Source organism: Nelusetta ayraudi, unplaced genomic scaffold (genome assembly GCF_046127955.1).
Source record: "Nelusetta ayraudi isolate G7.1 ecotype Tasmania unplaced genomic scaffold, CSIRO-AGI_Nayr_v1 ptg000002l, whole genome shotgun sequence".
Classification (NCBI taxonomy): Eukaryota; Metazoa; Chordata; class Actinopteri; order Tetraodontiformes; family Monacanthidae; genus Nelusetta; species Nelusetta ayraudi.
In genome coordinates, this window is record NW_027466052.1 from 9,402,603 (window position 1) to 9,426,407 (window position 23,805).

General features: G+C 41.1%; 1 protein-coding gene across 14 annotated transcripts in view; it reads right to left on the minus strand.

Moving 5' to 3' along the window:
- tead1b (TEA domain family member 1b) overlaps nt 1-23,805 on the minus strand; it is a 40,849-nt gene that overhangs the window by 14,473 nt on the left and 2,571 nt on the right. For 10 of the 14 annotated variants that reach the window (XM_076022545.1, XM_076022603.1, XM_076022586.1 and 7 more), the window contains exons 3-4: nt 14,683-14,935; nt 628-692 (exon numbers count right to left, since the gene is read on the minus strand). In XM_076022545.1, the coding sequence (XP_075878660.1) occupies nt 628-692; nt 14,683-14,839 (222 nt within the window). In that variant the 5' untranslated portion in view covers nt 14,840-14,935. Of the gene's footprint in view, nt 1-627; nt 693-14,682; nt 14,936-16,590; nt 16,727-22,502; nt 22,635-23,805 lie in introns of those variants that run through there. The other 4 variants (XM_076022560.1, XM_076022575.1, XM_076022568.1 and 1 more) reach the window with 4 other exon arrangements.

Sequence of the window (23,805 nt, forward strand, 5' to 3'; positions counted from 1 at the left end):
TCCATCACCAGCAGCAGCTCGGCATTGGATAATTTGCAAAGGCAACAACTACCTTTCATGTTTAGTGGATTTTCCAATCGCAATTGTCAACCTCCCCTCGACTTTAAATCATTATTATTACATTTCCCTTACGAATCGCTAAAATGTTTATTCAGGTGCTGGTGATTCTGTCTGTCTGCATGGCCGTGTGTATGAGAGAAGACACTGTCAACTCTGGCGATGGCTGAGGAAGACTGCTGGGTGCAGAGGAGGAGACTCAGCCGTGAGGAGAAGGGAAGATATTATTTGGCGTTATGCACACCTGTAGACCATGCATGTGATCAATACTCTGGTGTATTTTTTTACTGCCATAGGAAATAAATGAGAAAAGCTCTTTGGCCAACAGAAGTCCAGCACAAGATTGTTCTTCTTTCAATGAAGGCTGGGAAATAAACAGTGTTGTTTTTAACAAAAAAAAAAAAGGCTATGACAGCAAATTATCATTATGTAGAATGTGTGGTGAAGACGCGTGCATTAAAAAAGCAATACTTGTTTCTGTCGTGCGGAAACAAAAGGCAGCCGTCTGCACACGTCCAGCAGCCCTCCGTCCCTCATGCAACCAAGACGTCCATCCGTGGGTTTTCTTACCTGCTTGCGAGTCCTCGTCTTGCCGGTCCGAAGCTTGATGTATCTGGCTATTAGCTCATTTCGACCTGTAAGAATGAGAAAGTGTGAAATGTCTTTTGAAATATCGACACACACACACACACATAGAAAAAAAACCCTCCAGAGATACACTCAAAATATCAATGATGACAGTGTTGCTTGGTGTGTGTGTGTGAGTGTGTGTGTGTGTGTGTGTGTGTGAGTGTGTGTGAGAGAGAGAGAGAGAGAGAGAGAGGGAGAATGAGAAAGAGAGAGAGAGAGAGAATCTGCAAGCCATTCCTCATCCTGACAACCGAGTCATACACTGAATTTTAGCTTTTGTTATCTTGTGGTTTTGTATTTACTTGCTGTTTTCTGTTAAATATATACCATTCTGAATTTGCTGATGAGCTACAGATTAAAAAAAAAAGGTCAAGTCAGAACTGACTGGCTTGATTATTTCACCTTTTTTCCGATCACTGTTGAAAAAAAAAAGTGTAGCTGCAGTGCACCTGTGCACGTGTGGACCCGACATTCTGTGGACTAGTTTGTACTTTTGCTCTACGTGATCATCATTAGCCGCAGACAGAACCCAGAAGCAAACAGAAGGTCTGCGTTCATTTTCGAACGGGATGCAAATCAGAAGGTATGTCTGCGCATTCTTTAAATGAAAGGAAGAGTGAAACACTGTGTCATTAGCATGATAATAACGACGCAGCCTTCCAAATTAATCTAATTCCATCTGATTCCCTTCAAAGGCCGACACTCTGAAAGGAAACAGAGCCAGTTGTTTATACTAATGCAGGAAATAATGGCAACTGATTCTACCGGGTTTGAAACCATGCAGCTCCGACTAAATTATAATTAAAGTGCAGCTTTGTAGAGATTTCCAATTAACAACGGCTCCAAACATTCTTCTGCCCTCAGCTCTGCTCTAATTGCTGAAGCGATGCACATGACCCCTGCTTAGCCCTTTCATATGGTAATAACATGCCACGAACCAAAACTATTACACAAATTATAGGTAGGGAGGCACTCTAATTATTGGTCCAGCTGTAGCCGACCAATGCCAACATTCTGTGCCGCCGCTTTATGAATTGCACCTAACGGTAAACACAATGAAGACATGTTCTACGTTCACTTCATTATCAATTAATGGTCTCACTTTTGTGACGACATAATGGGATCCCAGCAAACTGGACATGTGCTAATGAGCCGTATCTTAGGTTATGAGCAGAAGAGGCATTTTTCTTTTCATAGGGATCGCAGAAATTGAGCCCAAACAACTGAGGAAGGTACAAAGGAGCGGGCGTTATGTTTAAAACTAAGGACAAGAAAACACTAATGGACGTGTCTGGGCTGTTTGATGAAAGTACAATATCTGCCGTAAAGCTGCACCGTGTCAAGGTGGCTCACATGCCTGGAAAAACATATCTGCAAAAGCTTCATTTTAAAAAAAAAAAAACATATTCTAATTACCTTTAAAATGTGTGTGGGAAATTTTTTGTTTTTTGTTTTTAATTTAAGGGTTAATGAAAAACCAGTTTATATTAAACAGGGCAATAGTTGCATGTCTCTCTAAATTGTAATGCAAATTAGTGAATGAACCAAAAATGTTTTAATTGTTTCTCCAAAATACAAAAGTGAAAATGGGAACTATGTATTTGTATATTGTATATATATATATATACACATTTGTTTGTTTGATATAAGCCATTAATGAAAATTTGGAGTGGATACATACAGTAACTTCCAGTGTGAGGAGTTCAGTGCTTGCAAAAACACCAACATCTCTGAAAATGCTTACTTCATTGAGCAGTTGCCTGTGTAGGTAGTTATTAATGTTTTTGTATGTTCGTTGTGACCCCACCAGTCAAAAAGTGTCGCCACCCCTGGGTTAGATACATCAGAGTGAAATTCCTTGATGTAGCCAAGTTGAGGGGAAGCGGCTGCGCTTATCCTGCGTTGCACTATTGTTAAAGGCTGACCTCGGTGCTCGCTCACCTAGGCAGTACGACCCGGTCACATGACCACAGAGGACAAATAAAGAGAGATTTATTGGTTCACTCAGCCACTCCTGCACGGTGTGAACCTGTCCAGCTCAATCGGGAGCCGACACCATTTTTAATAATTCACACGCTGAGAAAACATAACATGACAATACAGGCATTCATGCAAACTCCTGCTTCCCAGATCAAAGCGCACAAATGGCCAGCTGAAAGCTTGCTTACTGTTGAATAATTCATTCTTTACAACAGGCTGGAGGAAAAAAAAAAGCCTTGACTGGTCCCGGCCAGTCTGCAATTTTGTTCTTCGCCGAGATTGTACCAAAAAAACAACTGCTGATTTTATGTAGCATCGAAAAAAAAAATTACCTTCAAGTCCAGGACTGTGTGCACTGTTTGCTGCAGCAACATTATTGCCATGTTCACTGCAGCCTCTCAAGCCAAATATCAATGTGTTTAAGAGTAGCATGTGTCTGTCCTGCTGCCCTTTGTCTGCAAGCAGAAAGTGACTTGGAACACTAGTATTTAAAGTGACACTTCAAAAAAACAAAAAAAAAAAACGTTTTGTTCATTTATTCCTGTTCTTTTCATTAGCTGCAGCCATTTATTCTCTGTCTAACCTCTAGTGAAGACGAATTGCCCTGGTGGGTCTTATGGTGCCCAAAGCACTATTAAATATGTAAAAAAAAAAAAAAAAAAAAAAAAAAGGCAGAACAGCAATTTGTCTTGCAATAAAAAAGGGAGGGAAAAAAAAATCAAGATCAGACTACTTAAATACAATTTCAATGCAATTTCGGCAATTGCTGCTCAGCAGTGCACTACAGTTGTGCAGAGGTTCTTATCTTTGTCTACGACAAACCCAGTGCTGTCTACTTAATACCATTTGATTTATAAATGGATCAGAAATGCAATTATTACTGAGCGCACTCGCAGAGATTAGAACGTTTTTATGGGCGACAAACAGGATTTGCAGACGCTTCGGCTAATCACTGCCTTAAAGTGACAAACAACGCAGACGAGCGGCTCTTCTTCCCTGCAGTGACAGCGGGGTGCACTTCAATGCCACCTGCCTGAACAGGCGGGTTATTATTAAAAGGGTACAGCACATCAGAAAGAACCCTGCTTGAACTTTGACCTCTTGCGAGAACTTTAAATGTGAGCAACAAAGAGAACAAAGTCCGGCCTTGTTAATTTGCTTAATAGGCAATTTGAAAAATAAAAAACAGCAACTTTATTTTCTGAGAACATTAAGCCATTATGAGGTGTTCCTGTCACTCCACCACAGCCAGGATGAGATTATGGGAACTGTATGATCCCTGGGAAGATTTGTTCCAACAGAAAGGGAGAAAAAAACTCCACCTGGCCAATGCCGTCGCATCCCAGCGACGCTGGAGGATGCGCCATGTATGAAAGGCACCCCAGCAACAGACCCACAAAAACACGGTGGCTCAACTTTGCCTGGACCATCGATAAAAAAAGATTCCTCTTTCAGTCAGAAATCCAATTAGACCCTGCGCATCCTTTCTCTCAGCAACCTGGGACAGGGCCCCCTCGGTGGCAAATAACAATTCTTTTTGTATTCTTCTGTATTGTCGTATTTCGCCGTGGACCAACCACCGAGAAGACCTCAAGGACGTGTGTGTAGCCGTGCTGCGACAACATTTTGCAGCTCCGCAGAGACGGCGCACAACAAAACAACTAAATGAAACAAACAAAAAAAGTGTTTTCTCTTTTGTCACAAATGTATTTCTTTTTTCGGCTTTACATTGATTTTATTTAGTTGGACTGTTACCTTGATCCGCGTCGCAGTTTTGAGCTTATTTGGGATGTGGTGTTCCTATGTGCAAAGGCACCTGGATATTCACATCTCTTCAGGGCTTTCTACAGATCCATTTATAATCACAGCAACTTATTTCATGCAAATGTTTGCCATGTTTTTTCCTTTCTTTTAGCAAAGGCAGAAACAGTTTCTTAAAATACTGTGGCTTATGATGGACTTGCCACTATAATTTCATATATCAGTATCATATACAGCACTCTCAGTAAATAAAAAGAAAAGAAAAAAGAAAGCCTAATCTTGCTCATGTCTCACTCCTAAAACATGAGACCTTTCTCCTGCGATGGTTAAGGTTTGTCATATCATTCTCGGAATTCAGGAATTTCTGTTGTTATTTCTGCTATGTTGTAGTGCAAAAATTCTTGTTCTTGCGTCTCGTCAGTTACTTTCAGACACCATATTTTCAGCAGCCTTGACACAATAAGTGTATATTAATCAATATACTCAACATATTAAGACTTGCCCTTAATGGAAAGGTCTTGCCTGAGGTATATGCTTCTCCAAGTAATATATAACAAAAGTTACAAATTTTCTCTTTAGCAGAAGAAACAATATTTTTCGGACTTACTACGAACCCCTTGTCTTTTCCTCTTTCCAAAAAGATCCATTTCCTGTGACACTGTTTTGTTTTTTTTTCTAAGCCAGGCACAACCACAGCCACATCTGGCCCAGCACTCTGCCATGAGACGGCGCAAGGGCTGGCCAGCAAACAGCGGGCACGCTGCCTACATGTGCCTATGTGTGTGGCTTTTACCACTCGGCTGTCTCTTTCACTCCCTGCAGCCCCTGAGACGCATCTTTCATTAACCCTTTGTTTGAGTACTAAGTTTTTGCCATTTAAAATAGTGAAAAGAAAACGTTTTCTGCTGAAACAGACTGAAGAATATCAAAATCAAGACAGGAGTTGCAAAAGTCTTATGCAGGTGCATATGGAAAACACAGTAAGTTTTCTTGAATGTTTTTTTTTTTTTTTTTTTTCAAATAACCATGACAGTGAGAGCATTTTGGAAAGAAATAATGTTGGAAATAATCACAATTTGAAACAAATCAACCTCTAAATCTCTATCAAAACCTTTTCAGGTCAAAGGAATCAGGATACTTTGCACTTTGGTAACTTGGGAGTTTTAAAATGATGGCGCATTTAAGGAGGAAGAGCTGACTAACTGATACTGATTACTTACTGAATATTCATTAGGGAGAGATATGCATTATTATTATTGTTGTTATTATTATTGTTATTATTATTATTAATATTATTATTATTATTGTTATTATTATTATTATTATTATTATTATTATTATTATTATTATTATTATTATTATTATTATTATTATCATTATTATTATTATTATTATCATTATTATTATTATTATTATTGAGCAGGTGCGAGTATTCCCATTTTGTTATCTGCCCACCTGTAGGCTTGTGTGACTGTGAGTGCATGACAGCACGCGTGTGTGTGTGTGTGCGTGTGTGTGTGTGTGTGTGTGTGTGTGTGTGTGTGTGTGTGTGAATGTGTGTGTGTGCGCAGTGTGCACTGGCACACTTGGGCGAGCACTAAAGCCGGAACTTCGCTGTTGTCTGTGACAGATGACTCGAAGGTCTCAGCGAGACATTAGCATCACAATGGTCTGAAGCAACAATATGAAGGCATCCGTCCTGGGTTTTAGAGAGAACAGACGGAGGGGGGAGAAGCCTTTTACTTGGAACATCAGTGAGGGACCACCACTTGCCAAGTTGGAAGAAAGGCCGCACCCTGAAAGAAAATTAACTGGATCCCTTTCGACTGAAGACGTGCGTCCAACAGAAAACGGTGGAACCTGTGGCTGCAAAGCCGACAACTGCTGACGGCTCGGATTTTGACACATTATGATTTCATTTGCACATAACCACTGTGCTGCTGTTAAAACAATATGCCGACTATTTCTTTGAATAAATATCATCAGGGCCTAAGAGCCGTGCTGCTGCCCAGAAGCTGCAGGCTTTTGCCTGACATTTGCAGCACTAACACCCACAGTACTCGGGGTTTTTCACCCTATAGCTACTCAGCAATTTAGCCCATTCAGCAGTGAAACATTTTTTTAGTGGAAGTAAGAAATGGAATGTCTGTGAGCATAACGTCTCACTCCAGTCCACCTCTGGCTTGTACATGTTCTTTGTTGGATACTTGCACTGGAAATGTGGGTCTATTTAAAAAAAAAAAAAAAGACTTCAAGGCCACACACAACAGCTTGTGTGGCGCCACAAACAACACCAGCGACACAAACATTTCCTTTTGCCTTTTATGCACAAACTAACACGCCGCACACAATACCTGCGGTGGACGGTAATATCACTCAAGGATAATAACGGCGTTTGTGCACGGATGAGTAACGGATTTAAGATTGACCCTTCTGTGAGAAGGTGATTATTATCTTGATCCTTTTACTCAATTTAGACATCACATGTGATTTGAATGGCTCATAAATTTTTCACAGACTTTAAAGTTTGTGGCCTTGCGTCCAGATGGGTGTTCCTACCATAGTCACAGGGAACAATTCCACTAAACACTCATTTGGACAACAAAACCAGAGATATATAAACAGAATGACTGACAGTGGCATTTATTTCAATCTGACTGAGGCAGAAAATAACCTGAACATTTTTAATGAGTCCTTCATTTACACAAAAATATTTTTGTATGAATTGAAATGTAACTCATTTTGAGCACAATCTGCTTGTAAACGCAAAATGTAAATCGGAGCTCTATCAGAAGGAGTCTGACGTAAATAAAAACAGCGCTAGAGAAAATACATCAGTTTAAAATCTTGGCAAATATATTTACCTCTGATTTTTTGCTTGTAAAAAAATAGTAGTATTTCTATTTTTTGTTCACGTTTTGTAATAAAAAGCTTTAAAAGGGCATTAAAAAAGAGGTATTAAAACAAATGCAATTCAGATTTTTTTTAAAATCCTGCCACAGCTAATTAATTTCTCTATGTATGGCAAAGTGCAAGTGTAATTAACGGCTCTTTAAAATCCATTTTTTCTCTAGACACCCAAAGAAATCAATATTTAACTTCAGATGACCTTATTGAGCTGGATAAAAGGCTTTATTGCAGGGGGCTGGGTCAGGACCGGTTGAGATAATGTGTTAGTTGAACAGTGGGGGATTAAAGGTGAGGTGTTCTCTAAAAATCTTACAAGACATCACAAAGCAGCAGGTCACTAACCCGAACCTTCCTGGAGACACTGAGAGGATTACAGCAGCCAACCTCTGCTGAACTGTGCCTGTATTCAGACGGGTCTAAGGAGGCAAGACAGCCTCTTTATCACTCAGCTGGTCCAAGCCCTTCTATTTCCTCTCTTCCCTGCGCTATGGACCTCAAACCCGCCCCGAGCTGCAAACCGGTAAGTCCCAACTCAGGGCAATATACTCACAGGGGACCAATTTGCGCGGGCAGCCCTTGTCTGAATCACTCTATCAATTAGCGGCCACTGTGTTTATCATCACGTACATTATTGTAGAGGCCGAGCAGCAGGCCATTGTGTTGAGGTGTGTCTCTCAGGAGAGGGAACGGGATGAAACAAATGGCCGGGGAGTGAAGCTACACTTGGACAGGCTGGCGGACTAATCTGAAAAGACAGCTGTAATTACGAGTCTCCCGAGGAACTGGCAGCGTGGCAAGTCCGACGTGTGAACGCGGCGCCGGCAGACAGGAAGGTGCGCTGCCCCGGCGCTCCGCCACCGAGTAAGGCAGGTAGCGGAGTCAATATTTTCAATCTCTTGAGATCAATTCAGCACCTGTGCACAAAGGGAGGGCACGTCGGGCTGCGAGCAACGAGCGAGAAACGTGAAGAGTCCAACTTTGCCGTCACGGCGGGTTCTGGTTGGTTCGGGGAGCTCCGTTTGAGCCTGGCGGCATCCAAACCACACCCTTTGGACTTCCTGCTGTAAATATTTAGGCTCTACTTACTGCTGCAGGGTAAGCCACTCTCCATCTCGTTCATAAAAGAGAAGTGCTGCATTTGACACTGCATCGAAATTTGCAGTCAAAAAGCTCCAAGCACAGCAAGGACTTTAAAATATATATTTTTTTGTTTTCAAATATTTTCAGCACGCTGTCTAACACACAACTTAACGCCCCGCCCCTTTTAGGGAATACAATTTCCTAAAGGAAACATTTCCGATGATATACAGGGTGTCCCAAAAAAATGTGACATCATTTTGCAGGCCAATAATTTTGGCAATTCTTGTTAAAAAAAAACAACTCAAATTTTCACAGAATGTATAGAAACAGATCAAGATTTTATATTCCTCCTTTGTTTTTCCCGCGATGCTGCTAAGTGATGAGAGACCTTTGGCTTGAGCACAGACAGGAAGGGAAGAACATGTCTGCTGTCTGAACAACACACATATTCAGATTCCATTCATATGTTGATTACACACAAATGGTCCCATCAGTGCGAGACGATCTCATCAGAACAAAAGTGTGTCATCAATGAAATATGATGTAATCAGCACCAAAACGGACGATTTCTTCAAAGAGCACAAAAGTGACACTGCTTCTTTAAAAACGAAAAAAAAAAAAAAAAAAGAAGGGGCCCAGCTCTCGCTGTGTTTTAGTCCAACAAAAGCAGCCAATGGGAACATGCAACCTGAAACCAGAAGCCTGCCTCAGAGGGCCGCACACAGACCTCAGAGCAGAGACACACCCCATGTATTCCTGATTCAGGCAGGCAAAGAGCCACATCCTGCTGTCAGACCATTCAGTGCAAACATTCACGCAACCCAAAAAAAAAACACCACACACACTGATAGTTTTGTCAGAATCGTTTCCACGGTTGCATGTTTTTTTGTTGTTTCAGTCATTTCCGCATGGAAACATGAGACTGGCCTGCTCATGTGGATTCACAATGAAAAATTCCACACAGAAAAAAAAGGATTCTAAGCATTTTCTCGGGGTCACATCTTTGACACCAGATGCTTCACCACCATCAAATGAACTACACAACACCACCACCCAGTAACATCTGCAAAGGTAACGCGAGGCTGGAGTCTGGATCCTCACACACGAGTCAAAACATATTCTGCTCGGTCACCTTAACACGGACCTGAGTTAGAGCTGAAAAATCAGCCCCCTGAACAGAGTGCTATGTAATAATATCCACTTCAAATTCAATTCCGCTGCTCAGCAACAGGGAAGTTCTAATGGCACATCCATTTGGGAGACAGAGTTTTATTATTTGTACGTATTCAGACAGACAAAACATGCGCCATGCCACCTAAACAGACACAAGTATTAAATCAGCCATGACTAATATTGCAAAATAAGGCTAATCTCACCGAATCAAAACAGTTTATTCCGGTCACTTGTTGCTTTTTTTTTCCCCATAAGAGATTCAGCGTATATGAACTAATGTACAAGGACTATCACCAAATGTCTTGCATTAAAAAAAAAAAAAGTTTAACATTGTTGCATTGACATCAATTTAAATTAGATTTTCTTCAGGTTCTGCCTCTCGTACAGTCTCGTTGTCTTTACCATGCAAGACTATTTCAGGGTTTACAAAAACAATCATGAGAATTCCTGTCCATGGCAGACATTCCAGCTAGAAGTCTGACAAGTTGATCCAGTTTCGGTAGAGTAGTTGTAATACTGTCCATTTGCCCAAGTGTGCACCACAGCGGCTCCCATTAATTATAGGTTAATTACATGTATCAGCTCACTGTGGTCTTAAATGACCTTAAAGATCTCTCTTCCTCTGGCTTTGCCGTCCATGCACACTGACAGTCTATCACACACTAACAGTCACACACGCACACACACACACACACACGCACACACACACACACACACTGATCAAAACTAGGCAGACCTGATGGCTTACACCAGCTCCCACTTCCCCTTCCTGTAAAACATGTGCCAGGGTTGTTTTTTCTTCTAATGTCCCTTGATAGCAGAACATATTGTTTTATTTTTTTTAAGTCAAGGCAAAGAGAGAAAGCACCATGTGAAACAATTTGCGTCCCCATAAAATACAAGTATGTCCATCGACATGGGATCAAATAAAGGCAACAGGACAATGAATGTTGAGTCTTAACGTTGTCCCATTCACCAGCATTCAACCAACTCATGGAGAACTGCTTGGCTATCCATGGGCATGTCTGTTATTGTAACATTAAGCTTTCCCCCCCATTTCGTAGTACTGAAGAAAAAAAAAACACCACTCAGGACATTTGCCTTTAAAAGCTACCACTGCTTAAATCCTATTGGAATGTCTAAATCCACAGTGGTGCTAAGAGAGAATAAACCATGAATGAACCAGTCTTTCTTAAAACTAAAATCTCTAATAATCATTAAAAAAAAAAAAAAAAAAAAAAAAAAATGCTAATAGAACCTTTGACAAGACCATTTCCACTTTTGATATCTGCTACTCTTTAGGTAGGCATGGAATAACTGGAACTTTCTTCACTAGCACGTGTGAAAACATAGTAGGCTTGCTCTGACAATGGCAGAGGGATAATGAGGGATTATTCTGGAGGTGTGCAGTGCCTCTCCTGCAATTTTCCTCACACTCTATTCTGAATGAATGTAGGTGACTTGGGGAGCCTGAGCTGATCCCAAAATTCCTCATTATCCGCCCAGCAGGGAGGATCAGGTCCGCTCGCTCCGTCTCAGAGCATGCTCGGCCCAATGAGATGAGCCCCAGAGGAGCAATGTGCTGGGCTATCGGGGGCAAGCAAGGTCTGCTTATTATATCTAACTCATCTTTGGCATCTGTGCAAACCAAGTGCCACTTAGTTCCCGCAGGAGGGGTCTGGGCTGGATCACGCACGAGATGGCAGAGCAAACAGCAGAGTGGTGCGAGGGAAAAAAGCTTTACATCAAAAGACACATCGCGTAAGTTGCAAACTTCTGCATTCATGCTGAATAATACCTCTTTAGCGCATAGTTCCCATTTCCTCTCATACTTCTCACCTTCCCCTTTTTCTACGTTAATGTGTACCAGCGGTCCAACGAGATGACAGGAATTAAGGAGCACGTAATACTGACTAAAGGTTAAGCGCGTTTGGAAATGCTTGAAGACACAACTGCTGCTGCGCCTTACGCTGACAGACAAGAATACAGTTCAACGCGGCGTGTGGTGTGGCATACAAGTGCGTATTTTACTTCTTGTTTTGTTTTTTTTGTCTCTGTGAGAACATGACACAAAATCACTGCTTCCAGTTTCCATCAAAAGCTGCTGTCACCAATGTAATTTGGCTTGCAGGCCAAGTTCAAATACATAACTCAATGAATAAACATACGATTTGAATGAAGCGTGTTGTTTCATTTATAATCTCCATTTCTGGGATAAACGAATGCGGAGCTCGCACAGCAGGTGACTTGTGCCAGCGCAAATTCTAAGGTCTTTGGCTCGGAGCCACTGTCCTCCTTTTATTTTACTTTCTACGAGTAAAATGTCCTCTGGGAGGAATTGGAAGCATGGAGGCGACGGAGTCTATGCAAATGCAGCATCTTCCGCTGGCGCCGACTCCGCATGTAGAGATCCAATAGCGGTCTCAGCATCTGAAACACTTCAGGTAAACACCACAATAAGCTAAGAAGCAGAAATTAGAAATTGTTTTGTACAGCAACGCAGTTGCTATGGAGACGGTTGCTAATTAACTGCACTCTACCCCTCGATAACAAAGGGCTTAAGGGCACTCAGGGCAGCCTCCTCTTGTGATGAGCTCTGTGTATGGAACACTGTGCCATCCCCTGGGTTTTTTAAGTACAAAATACCTGTCTCCTTATAGCCAACTTTTATCTTAGATGCCATGAGAGGTTTAGCGTGCTGTCTGTCTGAGGTTATTAGAGACCCTATGGACTGGGATTACGGTGCTATATCAGCTGCAACACGGACAACAGAGTTCTGCTGAGCTAAGAGAGCAATAAAGGCCGGCTGTTTTAGATACATCAACTCATCTTTTTTTAATCATCTCTTACGACAATCTAAGAAACTTTGTCTGAAAAAAAATTCAAGTGACTCAAGAAAGAATTCAAGGACGCATACAAATACAGAAGGATAATTTCTACTTTTTTAATCTAGTTTTACATACTTGATTTGTATATATTTATTTGCCCCAATTAATTTTATCTCTACATGCACTTTTAACTCCTGCATATATGTTTTTCATGTGGTGGTATTTCTATATTGTACAGCATGTTTTCTGTAAAATATGCTAAACAAATAAATGTGACCGTAACCTTGGCCTTGATTAGCTGCATTGAACATCTACAGGGGAGAAGTGGCATGGAGGCTGGCCTCGCTGCCTATAAGGAGGTTCAAGGTTCAATTTGCGGCGAGGAGTATGTGCGCTTTTAATGTTCACATTGGCCACTGCTCCCTCACGACAGGATCGGCCAATGCTTAAGGAGTGTTGCCACTGTTTATGTACATGTACTCAAAGAAAAGTAGAGTAAAAACTTTAAAGATGAAGAAAGAACCAACTTTCAGTGTCACACTAATTTTGGTGCTAAACTGATGTGGCACTCTGCACACGCATGTTATTTGTGTAATTGCACCCAACATTTTTAATTTTCTATCATACACAAACAGTGTATTTTCATCAATAAAGGGTTTGTAAAATCTTCACAAAAGTAACTGAGGTTGCTTAAGATTAACATTCATGGGACCTTTATTGCTCTCCCACTTTTCCCAGTTGAGGGTTGTCACACCTCACGTCACGAGAGGATCGGCACACAGATACAAGCAGCAGCTGCGGCCGGGCAGAACAACAGTGAGCCAGAGAAACAGCCCAGCTGTACATATACCAACTGCTATTTTTTTTTTTTAGAAGAAGAAGAGGGCATGCGCGTAAACCCTTAATCTTGGACCGTCACGTCCTCGTGCCCTCACTCTTCCCTAAGCCTGCCAGACCCAGTGTGAAGTCATGGTGTCATACATTTTATTCCAAAAACATTTAGGCGCTGCATGTAAAAGCCCCGACAGAGTAAAAGGCAATATAGCGACTGTGCTACTGGTGAGGCAATGCGTAACAAGATACAGAGCACATCTGGCAGGATGGGAGCCTGAAACATTAAAGATGTCTCTTCAGCAGATTTTAGGGAAGATTTAAGAGCACAAAAGGGGAAGGAAAAATTGAGTTTGGTATTGGGGGTTTGCCTGTATCATAATAAATGTCTTTTTGAAGGCCAGTGGGAAAATAAACCTAAACATTTTACCGCTAGCGTTACAAATTCAAGTTTATCATGCCTTAATCCAGAGCAGAGGGGCAGCTCCTTCGTGTGTACGGACAAAGGCTTTGGAGTGGAGGCAATGTGGGAGGGTGGGGTGTGGGGGGTCCTGTCGTCTGGCCCGCATCTCCGCAGTGGCCACTGAGGGGCTTCATTGCAACTCCTACGATTTACATTTCCTTTGGCCAGAGGGGTCACATGACAGCTGCGAGCGAATGCTCTGAGGGGTTTCCTGCTTTCACTTGACACTGACAGGCTCTACCATGGTCCAAGACTACAGAGAGAGAATATTCCCTCTTTCCATGACATCACCCAGCCAGGAATGGAGGGAGAAGAGGGGGCACAGCTGGTGGCCACCGCGGTACCATCTGCTGCTGTCTAATAGTTAGCGCTGCCTCACTTAGAAAGTCAACCACTTCGGTAAGCCGGAGGAGTAGCTGGGTGGTCACCATCACAGGGGCGTGTGACAATGTAACACTTGAGACTGAGGAAAATAGTCCATTTTAGAAACTGTTTGATTTTGCTGTATTGTAATAGAGAGTAGCTGCGTTTCATTACAGTTTGTCGCAAAATAAAAGCGATATTTTTAAGATTTCGACAAAGTACAATTGCAATTTGCAGGTGTTTTCATTGAATGGTGTGAAGCGCATAAACCGTAACTCTCTGGTCCCAAACAAAATCTACATCACAATAACAAAAAACTGTCTTTTTAAATCTTTATTAGAGTAAAGATTTAAAAAAGACAAAGACAAGACATAATTTAGATTTATAATTCTTAACCTTACCTCTACCTTTTGAGCGATTTTATCACTGTACTACCTTCGAGTTTTAATGCTAAGCTAAATGCCGTGTTCAAGTCAGGCTAAAAGGTATTTCACTGAAAAAATCTAAAACTAAAAACTAAAAAAAAATCTGCCCTTCAAAGGCATTTAGTTGTGGATCTTGAAGAAAAACTCTATTTTAGCCCTAATATAACACATCTCTACTCACCATACATCTTTCCCTCGTCAGAGAGGATGATCTTCCTGCGTCCACATGGGGGGTAGATGGCCAGGGCCTCCTGGAAGCTCTGTTCAATGTCAGGGCTCCACACTCCCTCAGCGTCGTTGTCCACAGGTTTGTCTGCCGAGTCGCTCATCCTCTCCATATCCTCGGCAGGACTCTCGCTGCCGCTCCAGCTGCTGGGATCAATGGTGGCGGTTGGGCTCTCCAAGCTGACGCCTGGAGCAGGCTAGGGTGAGACCTGCAATCCCCAGATACACAAGTGCGCGTGAGAAAAGGACGAAAAGAAGAAATGGAATGAAAAAAGAACACCTGTTTAAAAAAAAAAAGAAAAAAGAAAAAAAACACAAAGTGGTGGTTGAGAGAAGTGGCCAAACAAGCAAAGGTCGGCTGCCTGGAATATTGTTATTTTGACTCACAACTGATAGTTTCAGTTGGAAAAACTAAAGTATTTGCAAACATTGCCTGCAAGATGATAAGAATAAAAAAATCTTAATAATTATTTTTTGGGTTAATGTCAAAGCTATTTGTTTGAAAAAGTCAGATCAACTGTCAACTAAAGAGAGTTGCAAGAAAGTTTAATCTGGAAAAAAAAAAAAAGGGACACAAGACATCTGCAGGCCTGGTTGTCTTGTGCATGTTTCTCAGTGGGGAAGCAAACGAAAATTTATTTCACTAAAAACCACTGACAAGACAGACTGGTTCCCAGTTACAGTAACACAATTTGGAGTTGTGTGTGGCCTGTCCATTCAGTAAACTGACAATAGAAACGCTGTATATGTAATATATGGAGCCACACTAGACGAGTTTAGGAAAGTTAGTTGTATCACACATTGCGCTACTTGTATTGCAACTGGATAAATACTATTGCTCTAAATAAACTAAAAAGAGAACCTCTGTCGGGATCTGCTAGTCTGCTATGCTTGTTATAAAACCTTTGTCCAAATTGTAAGACATATTTGGACAAGACATATTAATTGGTCTCTGCACGGATAAAAGACTGTTCAACCTATTAAAAAAAAATCAAAGCAGAGATGAAAAATATGCCTACATTTCTGATTAAAAGAAAAAGAAAAACATACAAAGAAAAGTCCAGACTAGGCTGGGTTAAAAATAAAGCGCAGGTATACTGCAAGTAGGGCTCCTTTACCGGTGTCTGAAAGAAGTACCAACAAGTGGCTGCATCGTGAGTCATCAGAACACTATGGAGTAAACAGGCAGAGCTAATATGCTGAAAAATGCTGTTTTTCAAAGATAGATTCAGTGTAACGCTCATTCACAGGGTACCATTTGTTCCCAAAAAGAAATACATATATATATATACATATACATACATACACAATATATATATATATCACTATATACATACACAATATATATATCACTATATATTGTAAACCAGCAACAGGTCCACATCAAAACTTTCACAATGACAGCTGAGACAATCAGGAACATTGATTCCATCACAACGTAAGCAGCCAAAATATTCTCATACATTGGAATCTTACAATTGCCGCTTTACACTCAGAAGCCACCGCCTTTTTATTCTCTTAATTGTTAATACACTGATAGATTAACTTCTCCTTTGTTTCTTTATCTCTCCTTTCTTTCCAGACAACTGTGCTGCCCCCTGAGCCTGAACCAGGAGGCGGGAATAGCAGCATATGTTTCTTCCAACATGTCAGCTCGTGAGTGGGGAGGGAGGGGCTGGGAGCGAGCCTCTCCCGGAGAGCACAGAGCTTTTACTGAATTCCGTTTTTGTGTGCCGACTGCTGACACAGCAGAACTAACTCACAAACTGATGAGGGCGGGGGGGGAAAAAAATTCCCAATTCAACCACTAAGAGGCTGGGCCTCTCTCTCTCTCTCTCTGTCTCTCTCTCTCTCTATCACTCACCCACTCACTCTCTCATGTTCTCCTCACCCCAGCCCAATGATGGACTGTGCTCATCATCACCTCCAGCTTACACATCCATTGTGGGGAAGCTTCTAAACAACATACTTCTTTCTATCTCTGTTGTGCTGAACCTCTGGCAGCAAAATTGTAACAACTTTGTAACAACTTTGAAATATTTAACATTATTTTAATGGGAGAAAAAAGAATGAGAGAATCACTTTCAAATGTTCCATCTTCTTTAGGATTGATTTGCACGGTATTCCGAACCCTCTGAAGGAACGTTTGGTGACTCTTTTTTTTTTTTGTTCTTTACAGAGAGATTAAAAGAAACATTTAGAATAGAATTGTATGTCTGTAATTCCCATGGATTCTTAAACTGTAGCTGTGACACGCGTAGTGGAGCTGTTTGTCTGTTAGCAAGACACTAGGAGAGAATTACAATCAACCGATACCAAATGACACAACAATTGTCATTTTAGTTGCCACAGACCTAAAAACCTTTTGTTCAGACAAGTATTAGAACCAATAATGTGTCCTGCCTTTACAAGTCTATTTAGCTAGGAGTCAACAGATAAGACAAAATCAGAGCATGTTTTCATTCTGCGCAGATATACAATAATCTAGCTTGCAAAAATAACCTCAAAACAATAATTCCTCAAATGGCTTTACTCAAACAGGAGATCAAATTTATTGTTTGCGAATATCATCTCAGAGAACAATTCAACCAGAACAAATAATACACCAAACGCCAACTATGGCTTTACCATCTTTCAATCTCTTCAAAGGGCCACTTGTTGGATTTGTGCATTATCACAGAACTTCCGTAATGAGAACAATCATTTCCAAGCGGTGTTTCAAATTCTTTTTATGAACCACGAGCGGGAAGTTGAGAAAAAGAAATCCTCCGTTGGCCAAAAACTCCCTTGATGACTTATCGTACCATTTTAGATGTCATTTTTGTGAAGGTGCACACTACTGCACGTTCACACTGATGAATACTGTTTTTAACTGCCCTCATAAAAAAACGGAATAAAAAAATTAGCCAAATCAATTCATTAGTAAACGTTGAAAAACTGGGCAGACTACGACAATTTCCATTCGTCTTGTTTTAAAATCACTTTGGTAACTTTGCCAACAATCAGAAAAATGACAATTTTGTGCTTTATGAGCAATTGAACGTTCACATTCACTGACGCCTGCTTCAGACGACACTGATGACTACCTTTAATGATTATTCACAACAGAATGTGGCGACGCTTTGAAATAATAAAGGAGGAAATGTGCAGACTGGATATGAAGCATATAGTGTACATAGCCAATATGTGATACCTCCCGCCAAAAAAGTTGTCACTGAAAATTTATGTGTAAAAAAAAAAATGTATACAATAAAATAGCTAATGAAATAAAAATAGTGGCATTGACAACAGGAAAAGCGTGACAAAACATATCAGAGGATTTACAACTGTGACCTGTGGTTGATGCTTCGAAACCAGTAGCCAGCCCGTGACTAAAGCACACTGCTTCCCTCTCTAAACAAAATCAATGCAAAGGAAATAATTGATCTGTGGAAGTGAATATGTATTTATGTCTCCAAGGGCTGCATGAAGTCGGATTGTTAAGGTGTCCTCAGACAACCACGGAGGTGAAAAACAGGCTTAAAACATCTCAGGTCTTTTTTCCTCCCCTGCAACCAGTGAAATCAACAGCATGCTTTCGCTGTGAGCAACATGTGAGTAAGCCCGCGGTGCTGTCAGCGAGAACCGTCTCTTAGAGCCGTAAAATCCAAGGGCTAATTATGTCCATCAAAGGAAGGTATGAATGTCAGCTGCAGAAACACTTGTGGCTTACAGATAATTGCATTTTTCTGTCTTTGCAGGGTGCACACCATAGAAATGGTCTTATTTGAGAGGCGGAGGTGGCCCGCAGTGCAACAAGTGAATGCGGGGCTCGGCAGAGGAGTAGCTGTGGCATAGTATTATGGGAAATTACGCTTACTGTGAGATTACATAAACCACTCACCGAGCTGGAATTCAGCTCCTTAAATTAAGAGAACCCATTTCACCCATTAGACGGAGCAAGGTAATGAAATAGCAGATGAGGGAACTCAAATGTAATTTTCCACGTGGAGTTCTTTTGTGTGGTTATCTCAGAGGCTGCAATAATGATTCTGTGAATGACTTTTGTGCGCCCCATAATGGCCCACAGTAGTTAAGGCCACAAAGTGTAAAACTATAATTACTGTGTGATTTGCAAACTCAAAGAAATATCCTGGCCTTTGCATAATTATAACAGCTATGTCAATAGTATTCCATCCTGAGCAACACCGTGCAGCCTCAGCGAGTGTTTACAGTGACAGAAATGGCTGAAATTCCATTTGGTTTTTTAAAAAAAACAAATTAATTACCTCGTGAAAAGAATGTTTACAGAATGGATGACTCCCTGCCAGGTCTGCGAGAACCTTGAGGTGCAGAAACGGGGCTCAAGCAAAAGAAGGGTAAAAAATAATTAAAAGGTCACAAAATACACGGGGTCATGCAGTTCCCGTTTTTATAATTAAAACAAAATAATGTGGCTGTATATTTCTGAGTCCCAGCATTTATACAAAAATAACACACAAAAAAACATGTGAAGCACAAAGAAGGAAGCACTTTAAGTCTGTGATCACAATTTGGTCGAAAAGCATTTCCAAACTGATTAGGGGATGTCATTGAGCTACAGAAGAATGTTGGGACATAACTATTGATCCCGCCATGGATTTTCTTTCCTTCAGGTCTCATGAATAAATCTACAGACGTGAAGTACAGATGAATGAATAAACAAGTCTTTCAATACCAATTTCCAGGGGGGCCGCTGCCGAGCCAAGGAAGCTCGCTGGTGCCGCCGCCGTTTATTGGCAGCGGCCTTGTGTCTATTTCATGCCTCTTTGAACCAAAGAGTCCGAGGTGCTGCGAATCTGTCTCAAATCATCCCAGTCAAATCTGAGGCCTGGAGCCCAGCAGCAGCAGCAGCAGCAGCAGCAACAGCAGCAGCGGCCGGCCACGGCCACTGTGGGATCAATCATGGTTTGCCAGAGAGTAGGACTGATTTACAGCTTCTGTCAGAGCAGCCCTCTCTACCTGCATGACACTGAGAAACAGGCGGCAACAACGTGACCTGGACAGCATCAGATATGATGGCAGCCCAGAAAACAGGCATAGCTTAAAGGTCTGCTGCTGCTGCCACACACACACACACACACACACACACACACACACACACACACACACACACACTCGTGGAAAACTAGACCGGAGACACACACACACAAAAAAAAAATCCCTTCCACCCTACAGCAAATAATGGCGAAATACAAAAAGTACAATTTCCCATTCAAACGCGGCACGTAATGAAAGCCGAGGAGACATTTGCCTATCAAAAATGTGCAGCGCATTCCAGACAGCAGACAGCATGCGGCCGTGTCACGGTGGAGTGTGAGCAGAACACATACAGCTCAGGAAATTAAAGCTGTAAATAAAGGTCGGTCAGATAAAGAATCTCCTGACAGTTATGAGAGCGGCGCGGGGCCGCGGCCGGCCGCCAGCTCATTCACGACGCGTGCGGATGGGCACGAAAAAACAAATCACGGCAATGAGCGCGCAGGCCACCATTTGCATGTGGCTCTGCCAATTCACACCCACTTTTATCTCGGCGTATGTTCGTCTCCTACTTGACTGACCACTGTTTACTCCACTCTCTCGTTTCTCTCTCTCTCTTTCTCCGCTCTCCACATCCATCTCCTCTCCTCTCCTGTCCTCCCATCATCTCGTTTGTCACGGCAGCAGAATCTGATCAGCGTTGTGAGGAAATTCTCTTTGAATTTATAAATCTACTGTGATAGAAAACAATACGACAGGGTTATATATATATATAAAAAACAGAGGCAGACCATTTCGATATGAAAAAAAAGATTTAAAGGGAAAAAAAACAAGGGAAAAAAACACAACTGTGATTACATCTAAAATTACAGTTTACAGACTACAGTTCTGATAGATATAAAGATTTTGACTAACAAAATTTGACAATGAATAGATGAGTTTTCTATTTTTGTGAGCTTAATCTAAGCAGAAAATCGTAAAGTGATCCATGTTCTAACAGAAGGTTTAACATCAAATCTCTACATATGAGTCTCCCAACTTCAAATATCTGGGTTATTTTATGGTTTGAATTCCTTCTGGTCAATACACTGGAGCCTGTGCTGAGGTCTGATCTGCAATTCAGACAGCAGCAAACTTAAAAAAAAAACTAAATTAATAATAATAAGGAAAATAACAAAAATGACTGTAGTCATATAATATATTATATACTCAGAGGAACTGAGTATATAATATTTCTTGTGCAGTGATCAGCAAATTAAAATGGATTTTAATCCAAACATTTCACTTTTGGTACAAACTGACTTGGAACCAAATTACACCCACAATTAGCATAAGTGTGAAGAAAAAGTTCTGGGTGTGTTTTCTGCAACCTTATTATTATATTACGTACACCCATAGTAAATAAACTGCACATGGTATGCCAGTTGTGGATAGTCAGCTAGGTTTTTTCATGGAAACCTACAACTTTTTCTTTGGGGTTGGACAGTAAACTTTGAAACACACACACACACACACACACACACACACACACACACACACACACACACACACACACACACACACACAGTTGGACCATCCAGTCCTCCATTTCTGTGTCCCAGATTGGATTGTGGACTAATTTACCAGACACAGCCTGCATATTAATGTTGGGTGCTCGGTCTCCAGTCTATCTGTGCCTTTACTGAATCCAGGGCACCTTCAGGGCAGAGACATGCTGTCCGATCTGTGTCAGCCACGATAACAATACAAGCATCATTGATAAAAGGTCTTGTGGGAATTTATAACAAAACAGTTACGTGCAGTTCACAGCCAGAGAGCGAATAATCCACATTTGAATGCACTTGCAGCAAATGGCCCACTGTTACAGTTCATGAAGCGGCTGTTTGCCTTTGTTCAGCGCGGCTTCCTTTCACCAGCAGGGAAGCTCGACACCCATGCCGCCAGCATGACCAGCACTGAGGGAGGAAGTTGTTGAAGCCGAGATTTCCTGCTTTCATTGTGGTTACAAACTCCAAAGCTTCTCAGTGGTTTCTGAAACTGACTCATCCAATGATTTGTGGAGTGCACGTTGCATTTCATCTGTGCGTGATCGCGGATCGGCTCATTTATTTGGGCCTTTTATTCAAATAAAGGCAGGAAGACAAAGTGCACGTCGAAAGCGCCTAAATGACATCTGAGGCACTCCACAACAGTTACAAGTGGTAATGGCAATATGCTTTTCTCGCGGCACACTTGACTGCGATCGACATATGGCAAAAATTATGAGGCTGTAATATTCAAGTGCTGTGACTTCAAAGGGTCAGAGGGCTTTTGAGGTTTTCTGTCATTTGAAAAAAAAAGACTTGTAGCCGTTACCACTTGAGCGGAATAGCATGAGCAGTGCACACGTCTTTTCCTTCCTCAAGTTTTCAGCCCAAAAAATTATATATACATAAATATATATGTATATATATACATATATATGTATATGTGTGTATACATATACATATATATATATATACATATATATATATATATGTATATATATATATATATACATACACATATACACATATATCTGTGTTAGACTCACAGAGGTGGCTGATGGGGCCAAAGTGCATTCAGTAGCCAGCAGTCATTTTATAGCAGCAGTTCTGAAGCAGATTTACTTAGATGACGTCAGTGGCTTTGAGCCAGCTTTTCTTTTTTGGTGGCACTCGACGGCGGCCTCAGTGGGCACCGCGGAAACTGCTGAGCAGCGGCGCATACTCTAAAATTCCCTTTCTAGATCGGGTTTACCTCAGGGCACACACAGTCTGGTGGCCCGCTGAAGTGTCCTCTCAGAAAAGACTGCTTGAGCCGAGGAGCACGTTGATGTCTGGATGCCACACATCATGTGTAATTAGACAATTAGTGACTCGTTTGCTAGATTCAATTACACACATCACATACCTTATCATATTCTCTGTGTCACGTAAGAGAAACGGACTTTAACTGAGACAATGTCTTTATGACAAAAATCTTTTCATCAAAGATATAGAATGTACAAGGGTATAAGTCCTATTCTTTTCACCAACATGTTTGTGAACACAGGAAAGGGCAAAGAGGAACTGCTTTTAAAAACTATTTACATCTCATATTTTTTTTAATGAATATCCAAAACATGTAATGTTACTGGATTGCCTCTCTTATTAATGAGGTAAATAGGCCCAGAGCTGTTCCCGGGCACCTGTTGCATGAAGTAGATACGAGATACAGCAACAGCGGCTCTACAGCAGTCAGTCCCCATCTGCATTTACAGACTGTCTCTCTTGATCTGCAGCTAATATTGAAATTCAAAGTATACAAAGAGACCATCTCAACAAATCATTTAAATTTCAACATCCATCACAAATTTTAGAATCCTTGCATCTCAATTTGGTGTCATTTTTTTTTTAAACTTCATCACCATCATTTTAAACAACTTGTGCGCAAAAACAGGCATCTTAGGGCAAATAGCTTTAAATATTAGAATAATAGTTATGCGTATCAATTCCATGTCAGGTTTGAAAAAAACAAAACAATGTTTTGAAAACAGAATTGTTGCTTTGTTACTCACTAAATCACCATCATACATTTTGAAAAATCTTTGTATTAGCCACAAAGGTTTGCATGGAAGCCAGATTGTTTGAAGAAAATTCTGAGCAAAATCTGGAACAATCTAGACATTAAGGAAAAGAAGGAAGTCTCCCTTTGCTCGACGATGAACACAGTCGACTCTGACTCTGCTTCACAAGAGAAAATTACTCTGTCCACACTTCACGACATACTGACTACACTTTCTGTTGTAGTGCCCTCAGACCTCAGCAGTCTGCAGAGAAAAAAAACGGTCATCTCTGGCTTGTATATAAAAAATACTTCCACAAAAGCAACCTTTATGTAAACACAAGATTTATGCTTAGATTATTCAGAGTAGATCATAATGCGATGACAAAAAAAATGTCAAAATAATCTTACACACACAACACAATACTGGCTCATCATAACAGTCAGTCAGTGAAGAAACACCATTTTATAAGTTTGTACAAACAAAAGAGAATTCAGGGAGTCTAAGATTCAAAAG